Source organism: Thermobia domestica, chromosome 3 (genome assembly GCF_964235325.1).
Source record: "Thermobia domestica chromosome 3, izTheDome1.hap1.1, whole genome shotgun sequence".
Taxonomy (NCBI): Eukaryota; Metazoa; Arthropoda; class Insecta; order Zygentoma; family Lepismatidae; genus Thermobia; species Thermobia domestica.
In genome coordinates this window covers 211,346,591-211,367,735 of record NC_137456.1, presented here as the reverse complement: position 1 = coordinate 211,367,735, position 21,145 = coordinate 211,346,591, and the positions used below count along the sequence as shown (strand labels likewise).

Sequence of the window (21,145 nt, the reverse complement as noted above, 5' to 3'; positions counted from 1 at the left end):
AAGATTATGATTAATTTTGGAGTAAGGAAATTCTTGTCCTCGATCTTTCACGTTGAGAAGGGCCTGAACAATTGCATGCGTTGTCGCCATTCTTATTCAACTTTGCTCTGGAGTGCGCTATAAGAAAAATGAAAAACAGCTAGCAGGACCTAAAGCTGAATGGTATTCACCATGTATGCCGTACGCAGATGCTGTAAATCTGATGTAGGAACAATACAAACAACTGCAGACGTCTTATTAAACGCTTGCAGGGACATGGCTTTAGAAGTAAATGCAGAGAAAACTAAATACATGGAAGTTCTTCGGGATCGTAATACTTCAAACTATTGATGTGTCAAAATATCGACTAATATTTTCGACAAAATGGATACTTTCAAATCAATTCTAGGTGATAAGATTATACTCTCGCAACGTGGAGTACAACAAGGCGATCCTCTAGGTCCCGCTTTGTTCGCCATGACAATTCAGTCCATAGTGTCTAGGATTAACACTGAATTAAATATCTGGTACTTAGATGATGGCACTATAGCAGGAGATCCTGACACAGTTATAAGTGAACTACACAATATTCGAACTATGGCAGCAGACATCGGACTACACTTAAATTTTCTGAAGTGTGAAGTAGGATTTTTAGGAATTCCACAAGATCAAATAGAAGTATTATATTCACAATTTAAAAATTCAGCACCGGGAATACAACTTATCACAACCTCGTCAGCCTTTCTACTTGGTGCAGCCCTTTCACCTGAGGAAACACGTAATTTGTTAGTCGAGAAAACTAAAAAGGTAGATTTTTTCTTGTCACGTCTGGCCCTAGTCTCCGCACATTCAGCTTTTTATCTCCTTCGTGCGTCGTTCTCCATACCAAGAATAATCTATTTTTTACGCTGCTCTACTTCTTGGCGTGAAGTAGATTTACTAGAGAAGTTTGACACCGTTCTGAAATGTGGACTGGAATCGTTACTCAACTGTAACCTAAATAGCAACGCATGGATACAGGCCTCCCTTCCAGTTGATTCTGGAGGTCCTGGTATTCGTCGGGCTGTCGATTTGGCGTATCCTTCATTTTTAGCGTCGTTCTATGGCTCCCGGCATACCATTCAGATACTCCTCAACCAACTGAATGAGCCTCACATAGAATCTGATGTCCAAGACTGCACATCTGAGTGGTCTAACCTAGTTGGTTTAAGCCCTCCTGAAATAACGGGCAGAAGTTCGCAATCAATTTGGGACAAGCCAATCATCAAATTACATCAATCAGTGTTATTACAAGAAGCAGACAGTCAAGAGGATAAGGCTAGACTTCTCGCCTCCTCATCAGCAATTTCAGGTGCTTGGCTACAGGCATTACCTTCACACACCCTAGGACTGCACCTTCCAAACGAAAGTTTTCGTATTGCAGTTGCACTTCGCCTAGGAGTAGACATCTGTGAATCACACAATTGCTCTAAATGTGGTGCATCAGTCAAGCAGAATGGTCTACACAGTCTGTCTTGTATAAGTACCTCCGGAAGACATGTGAGGCATTCGAACGTGAATGACATTATCTGGAGAGCACTCACATCGGCGGAAGTTCCATCTGTTCGTGAATCTGTGGGGTGTAACAGATCTGATGGCAAAAGACCAGGTAACATGGAACCATGGAAGAGGGGAAGGATTCTTCTCTGGGATTTCACCTGCTCTGACACTTTCGCGTCATCTAATCTCACTCTTTCTTCATCTCGAGAAGGAGCTATTGCAGCCCGCAGAGAATGCGAGAAAAGAAGAAAATATAAAGATCTGCTCAATAGATACATGTTCGTGCCCGTAGCCATTGAATCGAGCGGCATTTGGGGCCTCGAAGGGCTCAATTTCATCAAACAAGTAGGCCAACGTATAGCACACGTTACTGGTGACAAGCGAGCTACTACTTTCCTGATACAACGTATCAGCATAGGAGTTCAGCGAGGAAATGTGGCTTCCATTTTAGGTACATTACCTCTTGGAAAATTATTAGAAGAAGTTTTTCTTTTATAACTAACTATTCAAAATTTGCTCTTTATCTTGTATATCTTTTAAAATAGGTATAAAGGTCAAGATGTATATTTAATATATATTAAAAATACGTTGTAATCATATCTATTAATAAATCAAGTGTAATGGTGTAAAACTTTCAAGTACCTAGGATCAATGTTAATAGACCACAACCATACACGAAGAAATTAAATGTCGACTAAAAGCAGGGAATTCGTGTTATCATTGGTTCAAAATCTTTTGTCGTCGCAAATTCTGTCGAGAAATTTGAAGCCTAAAATATATAAAATAATAATCATATCTGTTGTGCTATATAGTTGCGAAACATGGTCACTTACACTGAGGGAAGAACGCAGACTGAAAGTATTTGACAATAAAATCTTGAGACGAATTTTCGGACCAGAAACTGCATAATGTATACCCTTTATCAAACATTGTTAAGGTTATTAAATGTAAGAGGCTCAGGTGGGTAGGCCATGCAACGAGAATGGAAGAACGTAGGAACATTTTCAAAGTTTTTATTGGAAATCCAATCGAGAAACGATCTTTAAGAAGACCTAGGACAAGGTCGGAGGACAATATTAAGATGGATCTCGAAGAAATAGGAGTAGAAAGTAGAAACTGGATCCAGCTGGGGAGAGTTGCGAAATTAACAACAACTCGACTTCGAATCAAACTTATGCTAATATTTCTTGCTCAATTTGTGCTGATTTGTGCCGCATGTTTTATAATTTGTGTTATACAAAGACGGGGGAAATAAGTAACAATGGTCTCAAGGGAATGTGAAGTTGGCCTTCCACAAACTTGGTTTGATTCAAACTTATGCCAATATTTAATGCTCAATTTGTGCTGATTTGTGCCGCATATTTTAGAATTTGTGTAATACACAGTACAGAGAAATAGAATAACAAAAGTTTGAAGGGGGTGTGAAGTTAGCCCCATCATATCCAATTTGATTCAATTCTATGTCAATATTAGTGTTCAATTTTTGTTGATTTGTGAAGCATGACTTAGAATTACAGTTTCATTAAAATATGTATCCTAAGGGAAACCAGATTGAATTATTTTCTATAAACCTATTGTTTTCGTGCGAAGACCGGGCATTTCATCTACAGTTGTTTTTTTTTTCGGGGGGGGGGAGTTGAACAACATTCACATTAAACCTCGTTGTCAAGATACCTTTCAGCTTTCTTTTTTGAATTAAGAATTTCTTAACATACAGAGCATTAGGTAACCTAGATCCTATAAAGTGTGCTGCTAAGGATTATTGCAACCAATGGCGTGCGTAAGGGGGAGTTTTAAACTTTTTTACCTTAATTTGAACCAAATATTAAGGAAATAAACGTTTGTTTACAAAGATATGTATACAAAATTCCTGAACCAATAAAACTTGGGAGCTTGAACCCCTCGCCTCCTTGGTGAAATCTTCGTACGTTACTGATCGTGACAACAATAACGTTTGCCAATATTTCATTGTAATTTTACTTAAAAGTTTCCCAGCACGCACAGAACCAAGGGGAATAGTGACTGAAATTTACAAATCAATTTATGGATTTAAAAGGGGAAAAATAGTTTACTTTTGAACATTTTCCTCAATGGCTATGAGGTTGCCAGATAATACTTTCGATCACAGAGCTGACATGGTATTAGAGAGTTGAGTTCCAGAGAATTTCTAAATCCTTGTCCTGCACAAAGAAATAGACAAAAAGCAGTAAACAATAATCGTAGTAATAAAGGAAATTCAGTTGACATATGAGTGTGCGCGAAAGTATAGAGAAATCGAAACTTCGCATGCTTCTTTACTAATGTCATGTTATCGTGTCGTAAGTTCAGTGTTTGTAGCATTGATATACCACGAGTAATACTTCCGTATTGGTCATTTACTCATGCTTGTATTGGACAACAGGACGTCAATAACCTTCTTTCCAGGCAGCAGAGTATTCACCACAAACGAGGTGAGTGAGAAAACTGAAGAAGCACTAGTTGCTTAATAAAAGTGCGTAATATATATTATATTTTGGCATATTATATTTTAGTAATATATATTATATAGAAAAAGTAACAGCATTACATTTTTAAAAGTTTTAACTTGGTCAGTCTACAGATTGTTTAAGCTGGTAGCTGTTTTCGAATGTGTCCATATAAAGTTTTTTTTTTTTTTTTTAAATTACGTTATGAATTCGTAATGACAAAGACACGGGTAATTGGAATTACACTCTACGAAATCTAGTTCATTTTTTACGATAAAACAAAATAACTTATTTCAGCAAAATCCTGTTCCTAATTGTAGCCAACTGCTACTCTTATCTAACTAGTTTTCCATATTTTAAACATTTTAAACTGAACACTATTTTTTAATGTAACTGAACATTATTTTTCAATGTACGTAAAATCAGTGAACATAGCAAAACATTATAAATATATTACTAGGTTAATACTATGAAACAAATATGAAAAATAGAAGAGCAGATAAGAGTACTGCTAAGGTTTGCATTTTAGCTAGTAATCTAGTTTTTGGAAAGTAAGCTCTAGTCTTGCATTTTGGAGAGTCGATTGAGCCACTTTCTTTACAGATACAATAAAATGTCGAAGGGGATATGATCTCTATTATCAGTTCTATGGTCTGTTTCTAATAGTTTGGTTTATAGTCAGTAGTCAGTTGTGTTCTTGAGTGCCAACAGACACCTTAAGTTAAACGTCGCTTTTTCAAGAAGATAATCACTGAGCTTTAACTGTATGTAAAGAGAACCATCGTCATAAAGGAAAGATAATGATAAATTGTTTCCTGTTGCAAAAGTAGCCCGCTTCGGTAATAAATTATGATCACAGGTGCATCGTATTTTGCGATACAATTTTTCGTTTGCATCGCATTTCTAGGAATTTGTGTAGCAAACTGCGATGCGATACCGTTTTTAGGGATGGTACCGAGACCGAGACGGACTTTTATATATTGAGACGGGACCGAGACGGACTTTTGTATACCGAGACGAGACCGAGACCGAAACAGACGTCTATAAATCGAAACGAGACGGAGACGAGACTTAGGTCAGTCTCGAAAGTCTCGGTCTCGTCTCGAATATTGATAATGATAGCTATTAAAATTGCCCGTACTCAAACTTTGTTTCGTTTCTGTGTTCGATAATATGGGAACGGTTGACTGATGTACAGTTGCGTATTTAGGGGATAACTACCCAAATAACATTTTCGTTGTCAAACGGTGTGCCAACCGTTGTCTATTTATAGGCATCGTTGGCAAAGCCACTATCAAAATCCCAACGGCAAATTCGACAATCCACAACCATCCATGCCAACAAGCGAAAACAAACAGTGGTTCAACGTAGGTGTTTTGTTGGCATTCCATTGGCCCAACCATATCATAGTTGGTAGATTGTAGGTTAACGATCGTTGGCCAACTGTGATTTTCTCGTTGGCATTTTGTTAGAATTTCGTTGGCTCAATTCCTTTATGGTTGGCTCACTGTCGTCCATTAGTTGGTTGGCCAACTGTACACAATTTTCTGTTGGCCCAACGTTGCAAATAATTGTTGGCATAACGATTTGCAGTACCGCCAAAATCACCGTTGGCCAACCAACTATAAATTAAAAAAGAAAACCTACTGAAAAAGATTACACAATATTTACTTCCTTCCTCTGTTTATTCAAATACAACAATTATCTTTTCATTATGACCTCAACTATTATAAAAAGTATATTCTCAATAATGTCTTGTAAAATATTTTGCAATATCTTCGTTCCTTTTTCTGTTGAATCAAATATTAACAGAACTTTCTTTCCACATATATTTTTGTTTTGATTATTCCGTCAACTACTGTCTGTTTCAAATAACAGGTTAAAAGAGCAGTAGAAAATTGTTTTTGAAATAACATATTTGATATTGCAAGGATGCGATGACGAAAAATTGATAAAAATGTTCACGATGTTACACAACGGCACTATGCTTTCGGAAGCTGGAAATCTCCCTGACTAATAGCAGAAATTCTGAGAATTTCGTAACTTTTCTAGAATTTTCAAATTCCCTGACTCTTCCAGGATATCTCATTCACCTCGCCACCATGTATTGCAAGTAATACAAATTTCCTCATAAGAAAGAGTAACCAAAAGCTTCCTGTAGTTTATTTTTAACGCTGATCCTTCTTTTTCTCATTTCATTTTGTTTCATCCTTCTCTATTTTTTTCATTTCTGGTCTCGAAGGGGAGGTCCGGGCAGGACCCCCTTCCCTTGGCTACGTGCCTGCCAGTCATTAGTTGTCAAATAATTAATGTCTATATATTTGGGTTACAAATAGTTCAAATCCTCTATTTTGGAGCAAAGATACGCTACTTTTTCATGTTTGGATCTGGCAACCCTGACAATGATTTAAGTCAACACAATGTGAGTACCCCTTTTTGGTCCAGTGGCTAGCAAGCTTGACTTCAGTTCTCGTGGTCTCGAGTTCGATTAAAAGTGGGGGTGAAGTTCAACGACCGAAGTAGATTCCACTGTAATCAGTAGCTCCACGTCTCCTTTATCCATCCTAGCATAAGCGTGGGACGTTAAACTAAAACAAGCCAAACCAAAAATCAACCCAATGTGTATTAGTAACTGTAAGTCCTGGAATAATTGAATATAGACAGCTATATGGTATGGATCGAGTTTGAGGTGGTCAGTGGTCAAACTAAAGCAAGTGAAATGTAATTATGGTGTAATTAGAACTTTTAATTAAGCACGGTTTTAATCTAAAGTGTACACAGGCCTAAGGTTTAGGGGGAACAACTAGTGTTACTGAAAAGTTATCAGTTACATTTAATTTCAGTTACAATTTGCATTTACATGTATTGCTGGAACGAAAACTTTGACATTAACATTAGCCCAAAGACTATGAAAAAACGCGTCTTTTGAAAACATTCTTGCACCATAAAACAAATTACGAGTAAGTTTAAAATATTTTGCAGTTTAGCTCCATTATTTGCACTGGGCAACACTGCTTAAAACAATGTACAGTAACTGCGACTTGTAATTAAAACCACCAAAAACTATTGTTGTAATGCTACAGAAGCAAAGGAAAGCAACATTATCAAGCATCATTATTAAAAATTAACACAAATACGTCATTTTAAGCAATATAATAATCATTATCCGTGTATTTGGTATCTCTAAAACGGTTTGAAATAACAATTGTTGTAAATGACATGATCATTTAAGTCTTTTCTAAGCATCTACTTGGTAAGACGTGATATGTGAGCACGTTTTCGAAGTAGTCTTTAGAAAGTTTACATCATTATCATAGTATTTGACGCGAAGATACAATTGATGCGCTTTACACCTTCCATGCTAATTATTTGAGTTATTAGAGATCTCCAAAACGTTGATGTTAGTGATTCGGTATTGTCCTTTGTTACACTGAATAATGAATGTGGTATCAGGACCGGATTTGGGGAATGGACCGGTGCACGTGTACCCCTCTTCTTTGTAAATATAGTATACACGAACTAAAATGAGAAGCTAGCGATGAAAATAGCAACACTTGCCGAACCTTTCTGCAGTCATGTTTCCGTTTGGAGCTCAAAAGAAAGCGGAGTATTGCGAAAGCAATAGTATAAGTCAATTTTCTGAAGGTTGAAGGAAAAGTATTCAGTAAGGAAAGCAATATAACATTTGTCAAGTAGAGAAGGAAACATAAGCCAGGAAGAGAAGAGAGTAGAACATCTTTTCCTGCATATCACTTGCGGCCCTCTTTAAAATACCCCCTCCATCCCATTCTATGTATCAGCATTGTCAGGTGTAAACAATGTGGTCACATGTCACTTTGAAGAGTTTCAATGAAACTGGTTATTTTGGTGGTTATGGTGCACTCCAGATCAGAAAATCCTGGATCCGACCCTGTGTGGTATTGAAGTTATATTTCATACCTAAATTAGAAATATGTAATATTTTACATGGCGCAATTTGAGAAAATGCAATTTTATGTTGCGTTGGCAACACTGCTTGTTTATCTAGAGGTATTGCAGAGTATCTAGAATAATTTCCCCTTCAATATTTCACACAACATGGTAAAAAAATTTCATTATATATATATATATATATATATATATATATATAGATAGATAGATAGATAGATAGATAGATAGATAGATAGATAGATAGATAGATAAATAGATATAGATATAGATATAGGTAGATAGATAGATAGATATAGATATAGATATCGCGAATCCAAGGGCAGGGTTATAGGTGTTATAGCCTCCCTTGACGCTCAGGTATACACTGGATAAAATTTGCTTCAATACTACTTTCTTTACACTGGATAAAGCGGAAAACCATAGCTTAGCCCTTCCCTTGATCATATCCTGGATCCACGGCTGCATATATATATATATATATAGATATATATATATATACATATACAGAGAGAGAGAGGGAGAGAGAGAAGGCTGTATACATCAGTATTGGATTTTATTTCAGGAAAGGATTGAGGAACGGGTAAGAAACATTTGTGTTGTACGTGCAATGTGAAAAAATGATCAAAAATGTATTTCGGGGAGAGTTGAGCCCGATACCCAAAATGCTACTTGGGTATCGGGCTCAACCCTCCCCGAAATACATTTTTGATCATTTTTTCACATTGCACGTACAACACAAATGTTTCTTACCCGTTCCTCAATCCTTTCCTGAAATAAAATCCAATGCTGATGTATACAGCCTTCTCTCTCTCCCTCTCTCTCTCTGTATATATATATATATATATATATATATATATATATATATATGCAGCCGTGGATCCAGGATATGATCAAGGGAAGGGCTAAGCTATGGTTTTCCGCTTTATCCAGTGTAAAGAAAGTAGTATTGAAGCTCATTTTATCCAGTGTATACCTGAGCGTCAAGGGAGGCTATAACACCTATAACCCTGCCCTTGGATTCGCGATATCTATATCTATATCTATCTATCTATCTACCTATATCTATATCTATATCTATTTATCTATCTATCTATCTATCTATCTATCTATCTATATATATATATATATATATATATATATATATATATATATATATATATATATAATGAAATTTTTTTACCATGTTGTGTGAAATATTGAAGGGGAAATTATTCTAGATACTCTGCAATACCTCTAGATAAACAAGCAGTGTTGCCAACGCAACATAAAATTGCATTTTCTCAAATTGCGCCATGTAAAATATTACATATTTCTAATTTAGGTATGAAATATAACTTCAATACCACACAGGGTCGGATCCAGGATTTTCTGATCTGGAGTGCACCATAACCACCAAAATAACCAGTTTCATTGAAACTCTTCAAAGTGACATGTGACCACATTGTTTACACCTGACAATGCTGATACATAGAATGGGATGGAGGGGGTATTTTAAAGAGGGCCGCAAGTGATATGCAGGAAAAGATGTTCTACTCTCTTCTCTTCCTGGCTTATGTTTCCTTCTCTACTTGACAAATGTTATATTGCTTTCCTTACTGAATACTTTTCCTTCAACCTTCAGAAAATTGACTTATACTATTGCTTTCGCAATACTCCGCTTTCTTTTGAGCTCCAAACGGAAACATGACTGCAGAAAGGTTCGGCAAGTGTTGCTATTTTCATCGCTAGCTTCTCATTTTAGTTCGTGTATACTATATTTACAAAGAAGAGGGGTACACGTGCACCGGTCCATTCCCCAAATCCGGTCCTGATACCACATTCATTATTCAGTGTAACAAAGGACAATACCGAATCACTAACATCAACGTTTTGGAGATCTCTAATAACTCAAATAATTAGCATGGAAGGTGTAAAGCGCATCAATTGTATCTTCGCGTCAAATACTATGATAATGATGTAAACTTTCTAAAGACTACTTCGAAAACGTGCTCACATATCACGTCTTACCAAGTAGATGCTTAGAAAAGACTTAAATGATCATGTCATTTACAACAATTGTTATTTCAAACCGTTTTAGAGATACCAAATACACGGATAATGATTATTATATTGCTTAAAATGACGTATTTGTGTTAATTTTTAATAATGATGCTTGATAATGTTGCTTTCCTTTGCTTCTGTAGCATTACAACAATAGTTTTTGGTGGTTTTAATTACAAGTCGCAGTTACTGTACATTGTTTTAAGCAGTGTTGCCCAGTGCAAATAATGGAGCTAAACTGCAAAATATTTTAAACTTACTCGTAATTTGTTTTATGGTGCAAGAATGTTTTCAAAAGACGCGTTTTTTCATAGTCTTTGGGCTAATGTTAATGTCAAAGTTTTCGTTCCAGCAATACATGTAAATGCAAATTGTAACTGAAATTAAATGTAACTGATAACTTTTCAGTAACACTAGTTGTTCCCCCTAAACCTTAGGCCTGTGTACACTTTAGATTAAAACCGTGCTTAATTAAAAGTTCTAATTACACCATAATTACATTTCACTTGCTTTAGTTTGACCACTGACCACCTCAAACTCGATCCATACCATATAGCTGTCTATATTCAATTATTCCAGGACTTACAGTTACTAATACACATTGGGTTGATTTTTGGTTTGGCTTGTTTTAGTTTAACGTCCCACGCTTATGCTAGGATGGATAAAGGAGACGTGGAGCTACTGATTACAGTGGAATCTACTTCGGTCGTTGAACTTCACCCCCACTTTTAATCGAACTCGAGACCACGAGAACTGAAGTCAAGCTTGCTAGCCACTGGACCAAAAAGGGGTACTCACATTGTGTTGACTTAAATCATTGTCAGGGTTGCCAGATCCAAACATGAAAAAGTAGCGTATCTTTGCTCCAAAATAGAGGATTTGAACTATTTGTAACCCAAATATATAGACATTAATTATTTGACAACTAATGACTGGCAGGCACGTAGCCAAGGGAAGGGGGTCCTGCCCGGACCTCCCCTTCGAGACCAGAAATGAAAAAAATAGAGAAGGATGAAACAAAATGAAATGAGAAAAAGAAGGATCAGCGTTAAAAATAAACTACAGGAAGCTTTTGGTTACTCTTTCTTATGAGGAAATTTGTATTACTTGCAATACATGGTGGCGAGGTGAATGAGATATCCTGGAAGAGTCAGGGAATTTGAAAATTCTAGAAAAGTTACGAAATTCTCAGAATTTCTGCTATTAGTCAGGGAGATTTCCAGCTTCCGAAAGCATAGTGCCGTTGTGTAACATCGTGAACATTTTTATCAATTTTTCGTCATCGCATCCTTGCAATATCAAATATGTTATTTCAAAAACAATTTTCTACTGCTCTTTTAACCTGTTATTTGAAACAGACAGTAGTTGACGGAATAATCAAAACAAAAATATATGTGGAAAGAAAGTTCTGTTAATATTTGATTCAACAGAAAAAGGAACGAAGATATTGCAAAATATTTTACAAGACATTATTGAGAATATACTTTTTATAATAGTTGAGGTCATAATGAAAAGATAATTGTTGTATTTGAATAAACAGAGGAAGGAAGTAAATATTGTGTAATCTTTTTCAGTAGGTTTTCTTTTTTAATTTTACTCGAGATTTCTTCATAGTTTATTAAAATACCAACAAATCCTCACAAATCAATATATGTTGATAGTAAAGTAGTTTAGATTGATCGAGCTCCTGGGCCTTCAGAATTTCATGTCACGCTCCCCCCCCTTCCCCTTACGAAATCCTGGCTAAATGAACCAATATATGTTCCAGTAAAATTGTTTAGAATGATCGAGCCCCTGGTGTGATGACCACAGTATTTCATGCCACGGCCCCCCTCTTTCACGAAATCCTGGCTACGTGCCTGTGACTGGTACTAATGAAATAATTTTATCATGAACTGAAGAGTGTGCTAAACATTTGCAAAAAGAAATTATAATCAATGGACGAACACAATTCTAGATTGATCGAACCACTAGACAAAAACAACAAAGGAAACATCTGCATACAAGAAGGTGTGACGCAATCAAGAACCACTGGGGAGTAACCTAGAAAAGAACTTCCCAAGATAGATAGTTGTGAAGAAGATTTGGAAAGACCTTCATCCAGCAGTGGATTGATAATGGTGATGATTTTATTATATCTGGACGTCAGAGGTAAACTAAACGAAGTCACAATTTCGTAATTTTACAGAAGAAGCCATATTAAGGAAGATCTAGAGTACTGTATTTCAAACTATACTAAGTAGTTACAAAGTAGTAGGATAGTTTCAGACTTACATTATTACACCACTAGAAAGAACGTAGTCTATTAAAAAGTATTCTTAGATCAATTTCGTCCAAAAGCGACTTAGCATAGTCTACTTCTAAAGGGCAGATATATACATGTAAATTTTACTAGGTAAAGTAGGGTAAAAATGGATCCACAATTTAACGAGATAGCGAAAATATTTTTAACTATTCAATCCTTCACGTTACAGCGATACAAAAATTAATACAAATGAAAACTAGAAAGTTAAGAATCACTTGTTCTGGCGAGAGAGAGAAAATAGATACAGATAACTCGAATTACCTATAACCTGTGCATTACGACCTTATGAACTTGTATAAGAAATAGAATGTACTTAAAGGAGATGCAAACTATGTGAAACATGGGACTTTGAACCTAACTTATTTGGTGATCCAACCCGAGACCACACATAGCAAAGATGAGTGCCGTAGCTCCCACCGCAAGGTTCAGGAAGCTCGAGTTACAAAGTGTCAATTAAACATGGAGATGTGAAACGGTAATAAAGCATTGAATCAATTTGAAACAGAATATATTGTAGTAATAATTTACCCTGTTTGTTAAGACAATGAACGTTATGTTCTGTTTTTAAAAATAACAGGCAAAGCAGAATGTATTGTATAATAAATGAGAAATTGTAACATTTCAATTTCGGTACGATTAAATACATTAGTGTTGCTATGTATTGCGTTATTGAACAATTCTAATTCAAAGGAAGGAAATAAACTACTATATAGTCTTCGAGTTAATTTAATAGAGTTAAATTGTGTAGGCAGTACTGAGGCTATATGAGACAATGGCTATTGCTGAAAGCGAAATATGGGTTACTATTAGAGTTTTATTCCAGGTATTATATACCCACTGATGATTGAACCTGAAACACACGCATGGAAAGCATTAGAGCTAGCAAATTAGCTATGAAGAGGTACACCATGGCATCATTCTAAGTCAAGAATGAAGGCAAAAACTAATAAACGGAAACAACAGACCGTGCGATAATAATAATTTCACAATTTTAATTTCACACTATTTGTTTTGAGACTTTCGAGACGAGACCGAGACCGAGATCGAGACAAGCATATGTTGACCCAGACGAGATCGAGACCGAGACGGCGATTTTTGACTCGAGACGAGATGGAGACCGAGACTGCTATCCATCAACCGAGACGAGACCAAGACTGTACAAAGTCTCGTCTCGATACCATCCCTAAATATTTTAAGATATTGTATAACGATTCATGAACATTATAAACACAGTGCGATATTCATTTTTTTCTATTTGTTTATTTAGAACTTTAGCGTTATTTCTCCGCTCCAACGCTATATGATTTATATTTCTAGTTCAAGTTATTTAAGACTGCAAAGTTAATATGGGCAAGTTAGATACATGATTTGAGGACTTACAGGTTAATGTGGAATTGGAACCATCGTAATGGGATCATACTTCAAGGCTCCCTACCGGGAATTCAACTGAAAGTATGTATACAAAATTCATCCGTGCTAACCATAGACCGATGGGGAGGGCGAAAACGCAATATTTTGTTTTTCACATACAGTCAGGGGTAGACTGGCTTTATGAAGAAGTGCGGTGAAACAGTTATTCTGGACGATGCCATATCAATTAGTGCGAAAGGGAGGTATTGTATTATTTATAGGTGTGTGTTGCTATAGACGTCTCCTACTATGTACATAATCACATATGATATTAACTACAATATAAAACAATTTGAAACAAATATACATAAACCAAAGGGCTATTTTAGTTTCAAGTTTCCTTATAGAAGATAACCGCGGTGCTCCAGCAAGGTAACTGTAATTTCAGTTTAGCCAACCTTATATGCGGCTTCAAAAGTTATTACTAACAAAGATTCATAGCATGCAGCAATCACTTTTTGTATTCAAAAAGAAATATATATGTAAATATATCAGGAGAACTTTCATTTTATTCCCGTTATTAAATAGATCTTAAGGAAGATCCACTAATCTGCTTTAAAAAAATATCTGGTTGTCTCGTGGGCCAATTCAACCCTGTACAGACTATATAACTGAAACGAGGAAAGCATCATCATCATAGGTATTCTGCCTTTATTGGCAGGTCACTTGCCGCAGCTGAAAAGCTTCCATGATCCATGGTCCTCCGCTTCGCGTATGATCTTTCTGTTTTTATATCATCCATTAATTGTAGTCTCCTTCGCCCCCTCCCTCTCTTTCCCGCCGCCATACCCTCTAGGACGTCCCTCATGATACAATCTCTTCTTAGGCGATGTCCCAACCAGTTTCTCTTCCTCTTCCTAATTATATCTAAAAGTGTTCTTTTCTCACCCACCATTTCTAACACTCTCTCATTCGTTTTCCGCTCGACCCAACTAATTCTTTCCATTCTTCTCCACACCCACATTTCGAAGGCTTCCAGTCGATTTTCGTCACCTTTACGTAATGTCCACGTTTCCGATCCATACAGTACAGCACCCCACACCAAGCATTTTATGAGTCTTTCTCTCAACTCTTTATTCAAGGTCCTACAAAACAGACTTTTCTTCCTCCTAAAGGCTTCTTTCGCCATTCCTATCCTTGCTTTTATTTCACGTTCGCACTTCATTTTACTACTAAGAATACTACCCAGATATCGAAAACTATTCACTTGTTCTATTTTCTCCCCTCCTATTTTTATATTTGAAATAGACCCCTTCGTTCGAATCACCATGGCTTTTGTCTTTCTAACATTTATTTTCATCCCATATTCTTCAAAGCCTTTTGTAATTTTTTCTAACATTTTATTGATTTTATTTTCAGATTCTGCAACAAGCGCCATATCGTCTGCAAATCTTATGCATCTAATCATTCAACCTCCTACCGAAATGCCATCATCATATGTAAACTCTTTTTCACTATCTCTTCTAGATAGACATTAAATAGTGTTGACGAGTGGGAGCATCCTTGTCGAACTCCCCTTCCAATTGCACTCTCTTCCGTCAGTTCTTCCCCTATCCTAACCCTTCCTTGTTGGTTCATGTATAAGTTTCTTATGAGTCTTCTATCTTTCCATTCCAACTCTATCTTCGTTAGAACTCCCAACAACAATTCCCAATTCACGCGGTCAAAAGCCCTTTCTAGATCAATAAATATAACATACACCTCTTTCCCTTTTTCTATAAATCTTTCACCAATCGCCCTTAATAATCCAATTGCATCTCTTGTGCCCTTGCCTCTTCTGAACCCGAACTGCTCGTCCTCATGATAGGTCGAAAAAAGCAATGTTCTATCATTCGACATACAAAAATAAATGTATTTGAAAATGTGGGTTTCTTTGGAGAGTTCCCCCGTTTCCTATCTTCTACATTCCACCGTTTTATTAACTCTCATCAGTACCGTCTCCTTGAGTCTATTCGAAAAAACCATTGGATGAAAATTTAAAAGATTTAATTTAACTTTTTAAAACTTGCTACGTTATACTGTACAAGTAGCAATGAAAATTAATCATAGCCAAGGAACTGCTAGAATGCGAATGAAAAAAAAAAAAAAAAAAGAACTTGGAAACCCAGGGAAAACTCATATACATTACGTTGTTTACCAGAAAATCTGATTCTCTGAGGTGAAAACAATAACTTCTGCAGTCGAGGCGAGGGTTCTACCACTGAATCAGCCTGACCTCAATATTTTTAAAATGAAAATTTGAAAGCTCATTGTCGGCAGATGTATCTCTTACTTTGTGAAAATTAAATTATGTGTTATATATACTTGTGATGTGATCCTGTAATCCATCTAGTGATTCATTGGAGGAAATCTAGTGCGGTAGCGAACAGTCTATAGAGGGTTCATCTCTGTGCACTTGCCAACTACACTTGATTCAACCTCTACTCGTGTCGTTCGGAGTCCAAGATAATAGTTGTTCCATCCTTCATAACCTCGATGCTGCACAAGGTAAAAAAGAAGAAACTAAAATATTTCTAATAGTAGTTGCAGTCCGGGTGTTGCACCGGAACAGTTGGTTTATAGTGAATATTTGAAAAGTATATTTGAATCCCTTTTCTCACTTTAAAATGAGTACTTGAATCGAATATAAATCATAACAATTCACCCCCACTCAAAAAACTTCAAAAATGAATTTCGAATGATGCAGCTGTTAATTAATAAAACGTTTTCCTCTTAAGGTACGCATTTCAAGAAAACTAACGATTCAACGAAAATTGACTAATGAGCTAACTATTTTTGATTTGGGTTTGAGTTAGCGTCCCGTTCAGCAGCGAGGCTATATGACGCGAAGACCTACAGCTTATCGTGGAATCCGAACCACATGAATCCTAATCGGGTCTCCTACTCCTAAGGCGCGTACGCTAACCAGTTAGCCACATTTTTAAACATTTTTAAATAGTTGAGCGGACCGTGAGATACTCTATTTTTGGCATAAATTTTGAATTCGAAATTTTGTTGTTATCAGAATTGCACGCAAGTCCGGTGTTCAAATTCCGCCGACTATCCTAACATTCCTTTCAGAATTCATGCTATAAATGCCCTTGTCTAGCTTCTTAAACAATAACAAGTCAGACTTTCTTACATTCAATGTTCTTGGTTCACGTGGCCCCTGGTCGATTCCAAATGAGAGAGCACAGAAATTTTTATTCTACAAATATTAGACTTCCAAACTATGTCATGCATAAATTTCAGAAATCTTATAGAACAGCGTTGTCTGTCCGTCTGTCTACATGTATCAGAGCAAAAATAGCAATGAGATATCGACAAACAGTATTTTTGCAATCAATTCAGAAATGAAATGAAATCTTTAAGTTTTACGTCCCACGGTTATTCCGGTTAGGCTAAAGGAGACGGTGAAGATGAGAAATGATTGAAATGGTGGAATGAAGAAAGTGGGAACAAACGGGAGAACCCCGAGAAAACCCACGAGCACGGTGTTTCTGCACCACAAAGTCCACACGGCGCGAGCTGGGATCGAACCAGGGACCCCAAGCACAGGAGGTGAACACTCTACCATTCAGCCACCGCGACCCCCACAATCAATTCAGAGTTCCAGTTATAGTTATTCTCCGTTAACTCTCTGTTCAAACCGGAAGTGATTCTAATTAGTCATTTCTGGTTTCAGCATTTACCGCCATAGAAGAAAACGGTAACACATAGCAATAAGCGTTTTCTTCCAAACGATTCAATGTCTCAAAGCAACATACTATCACTATCCTCAACACACTACCAAAATCGAAAGTAGTAAAACTTAGTATTAATTCTGGTTTCAGTATAGCAGAAATGAAAAGAGATATCGAGATGGAGTTTTCTGCAGTTGATTCATTGTCCCAAGAATAGGTACAATCTTCTTCATTAATTTTCTATTCAAACCGAAAGTGGTTCAAATTAACCATTTCTGGTTTCAACATTTATCGTCATAGTACAAAATTGGTAACACAGCGATAAGAGATTTTCTGCAATTGATTCAGAGTCTCAAGAGCTCATACCATTACAATCCGCAACAACCTACCAAAACAAGAAATGGTTAAAATTTACTACTAAGTTCAATTTGAATACTGATTTCTATAGAGCAAAAACAGTAAGAGAAATAGAGATCAATTTTTTTTTCAATCAATTCAGTTTCCCAAGAGTAGGTTTTGTCTAGTCCGTTAGCCATTCATTCAATCCGGAAGTGGTTCAAATTAACGATTTCGGGTTTCAACCCTTATCGCTATAGAACAAAAAAGTAAGGCTTAGTGAGGAATGACTCTTTGATATAGGATAGATTCAGCATCCGAAAAATATGTTCTATCTTTGATCTTATTAATCTACAATAGTGCAACTAGTAATTACCCCATCAGGAAGTTACGGTCGGAAAGAGGGATTGCCGCAGTCGACGGTGGCACGACGATCTACTTGTCCAAAGTTGCCGACCTTTTGCCGAAGCGGCAAGCGGTCGAAAATCGTAAAATAAAATGCCCTTTGCCGACTGTTGCCGACCGTCAGAGTCGGCAAAACAGTCGGAAAGGCCTCTTTCCGAACCTCTGCCGACTCCTTGTGCCGGCCTCTTTTCGACGGCGGCACAGGCGCATTTAATGCTCATTTCCGGCTGTTTACCGACTGCTCGGCTAGGCAACTATTCGTCGCGGTCGAAAATCGCGCGAAAAGACGCCGTTATCCGGCGCCGGCAATCCGACAGCGGCATCTCGTCGGCATTGACAAATTGTCCGACTCTAGGCGGCAGGATCCTGATGGGGTATAGATGTACTACTTCAAGTTTGATTATTGAAGTAGTACAATAGTTTGGAAGTCTACTGTAATTTGACACTCTGAAACGAAACGCTTTATTATTATTATTATTATTATTATTATTATTATTATTATTATTATTATTATTATTATTATTATTAATCTTATTATTATTATTATTATTATTATTATTATTATTATTATTATTATTATTATTATTATTATTATTAGGATAAGTAGTTAGAGTGAAGAAATATAATAAAAATCAGGGTAATTATGCATATAAGATCTGAATAATTATCGGTGTCCATCGGTTAAAATTTCTTCAGTAATTGCACCTCCTAACAAACTAATGGACTTCCCCAACTTCTGTAGCTGATTCCAGGCCTGCAGTTGTTCCCTCATGTTTGAATCAGTCGAGATTTTGTATTGGTCAATTAGTAAACTGTAGCCAAGTAAATCAAAGCCTTTGATATATTGTTGTTTATTGGAGTTTAGAGTCCCTTTCACAGGGGTGTATCCACGGGGGACCATCGGGGCCAGGCCTCCAAATGATTTCCTGGTCTCCCAAATGATCAGGTTTTAGAACATCATTGTAAGATTGCCTCGCTTCGGTTATTTAAAATAACAAAGTTTACATATAATTAATAATTTACGGTAAAATAGTACGGAAAAATAAGATTTTACCATATCGATCGAAAAATTATATGGTATCTCTTCCTTATACCTCTCGGAAAATAGCACGGTATACTTTTTTATAACAGCAGATTACACAATTTACTGCGATTTATATTTGACAGTTTGAAGACAAACAAGATACAGTAAGTACTACAATAAAACTAATTTGTAAATACTTTATATTTTTATATGCTGTAACTAGTGTTTTAGAAAAAACATACTTTTATCAGATGAGAAAAAATTTGGTGAAAAACAACGATCTTATTCAGTTTTTCAGTTTAGATTACTTTCGCTTTTTTTCTACTTGGTGTAAAACAGGAAGTGAGATATAGCTGTTATTAAAATAATTGCTTTTTAGTCACGGATAGTTAATAAATATTTTGTCAGGAAATCTTAAGGAAATTAAGTGCAATTTCAAAGAAAATCAATCTTATGTAGATAGGTTCTGTGTACAAGGGCTTAAACTGAAATAGTTATGCAGAAATATATAACGTTTGGTCCGGGGCAGTAGTTCTTGGTTAACCCTCGAAATGACAAGTTTATTTTATAACAAATAAGCTTGCGATATTTTATAAATGACAAGGTGAGATTATGAAGTTCGTATGTATTTTCATTTACTATGCACACGGGTACCCACAGGTAATTGTTTATGTTTTATTATAATTGTGGGTACGTACTTGTTAATAACTCTATTCCTGATTACCAATGTTATAAATAGCTAGTCTTTACTCGTTTCTTTGATTAAACTTCACTTTTAATGGGAAATTATAAAAGTTACCAATACATCACATGAAATAATTATGTAATGTTTTGATAGTATACATGTTTTTTGTATATATAGTTTAGAACCTAAAGTTAATCATTTACAGAGAACGGTTCACTTCTTTTGACAACGTACACAAATTCTACTCATTTTGCTGAGCTGTTTGCAGACATTTTTCTTAGATATATCAAATGTTTGTTGCTACATTTTTTACCTTTTCTTGGATCACACACATGACAACTTCTATGCTTCCCTACTTCTGCTGGATTATCATATATATGGGGAGAGTTCTATACTTCTGTAAATTACGGCAGAGTTCCATAGCCCATTTTGTATCATTATATAAGCTAATGACAGTACTTCAATTGATATGTTTTATCAATGCTTCTGCTACTGAAATCAAAGACACCTTTAGTCGGTGGTAGTTACATTTCAGTTTGGGTGGCTGTTAGTCCAAATCACGTATATTGCCACTCCAGAAGCATCAAGAAGATTCATAAAATAAGCAAAATGGTATCTATACATTTTCCTCCTGCATGTATAGTTGTGAACCATCTAATCGAAGGAATCAATCAGCCTTTTTGTTTCGTTGTAATATACAGGGTGTTTCAAAACAACACCGACAACGTTCGGGAGGTGATTCCTGACACCAAGATAAGACGAAAAGTAAAGAACAACCTGGATCACAAATGCTTCCTTTCGGAGTTATAGGCTGCCGAAACGTGAAAAATGAGTTTTAAAGGTCCATATCTCCAACACTATGGAATCTACCGTAGTAGGGTCAAGACTTCGTTTAGGAACTACTATGCGCCCTATCCAGATATCCATGTTTCAGAATCCTGCGGTACTTCCGCAACAATTTTTATAGAGGTAGTTAGTGAGTGCTTCAAATTATGTGCCCGTAGCCAAACTGCCTCTATAAAAATTATTGCGTGAGTACCACAAGATTTTGAAACATGTATTTTTGGATAGCACACATATTAGTTCCTAATTGAAGTCTTGACCGACTACGATAGGCCCCATAGTTTTTGAATTATGGACCTTTAAACTTATTTTTCTTTTATATTTTCGGCAGCCTAAAACTCCGAAAGGAAGCATTTGGTATCCAGATTGGTCTGTACTTTCGTCTTATCTTGGTGTCAGGAATCACCTCCCAAACGTTGTCGGTATTGTTCTGAAACACCGGGAAAAAATAAGAATAATAATATGTGGCTTATTATTCTTGCGTGGATGAAATTTATTGTCGTGAACAGTGACGTATTTAGG

At 36.3% G+C, this 21,145-nt stretch overlaps 1 protein-coding gene across 1 annotated transcript in view; it reads left to right on the top strand.

Annotated features, from left to right (window-relative positions):
- The first annotated feature begins 363 nt into the window (after positions 1 to 363).
- The window catches only part of LOC145682101 (uncharacterized), a 52,125-nt gene continuing 31,343 nt past the window's right edge, over positions 364 to 21,145 (top strand). The window contains exon 1 of the mRNA XM_081753696.1: positions 364 to 1,179. Coding sequence (XP_081609822.1) covers positions 364 to 1,179 — 816 coding nt within the window. The remainder of the gene's footprint in view (positions 1,180 to 21,145) is intronic.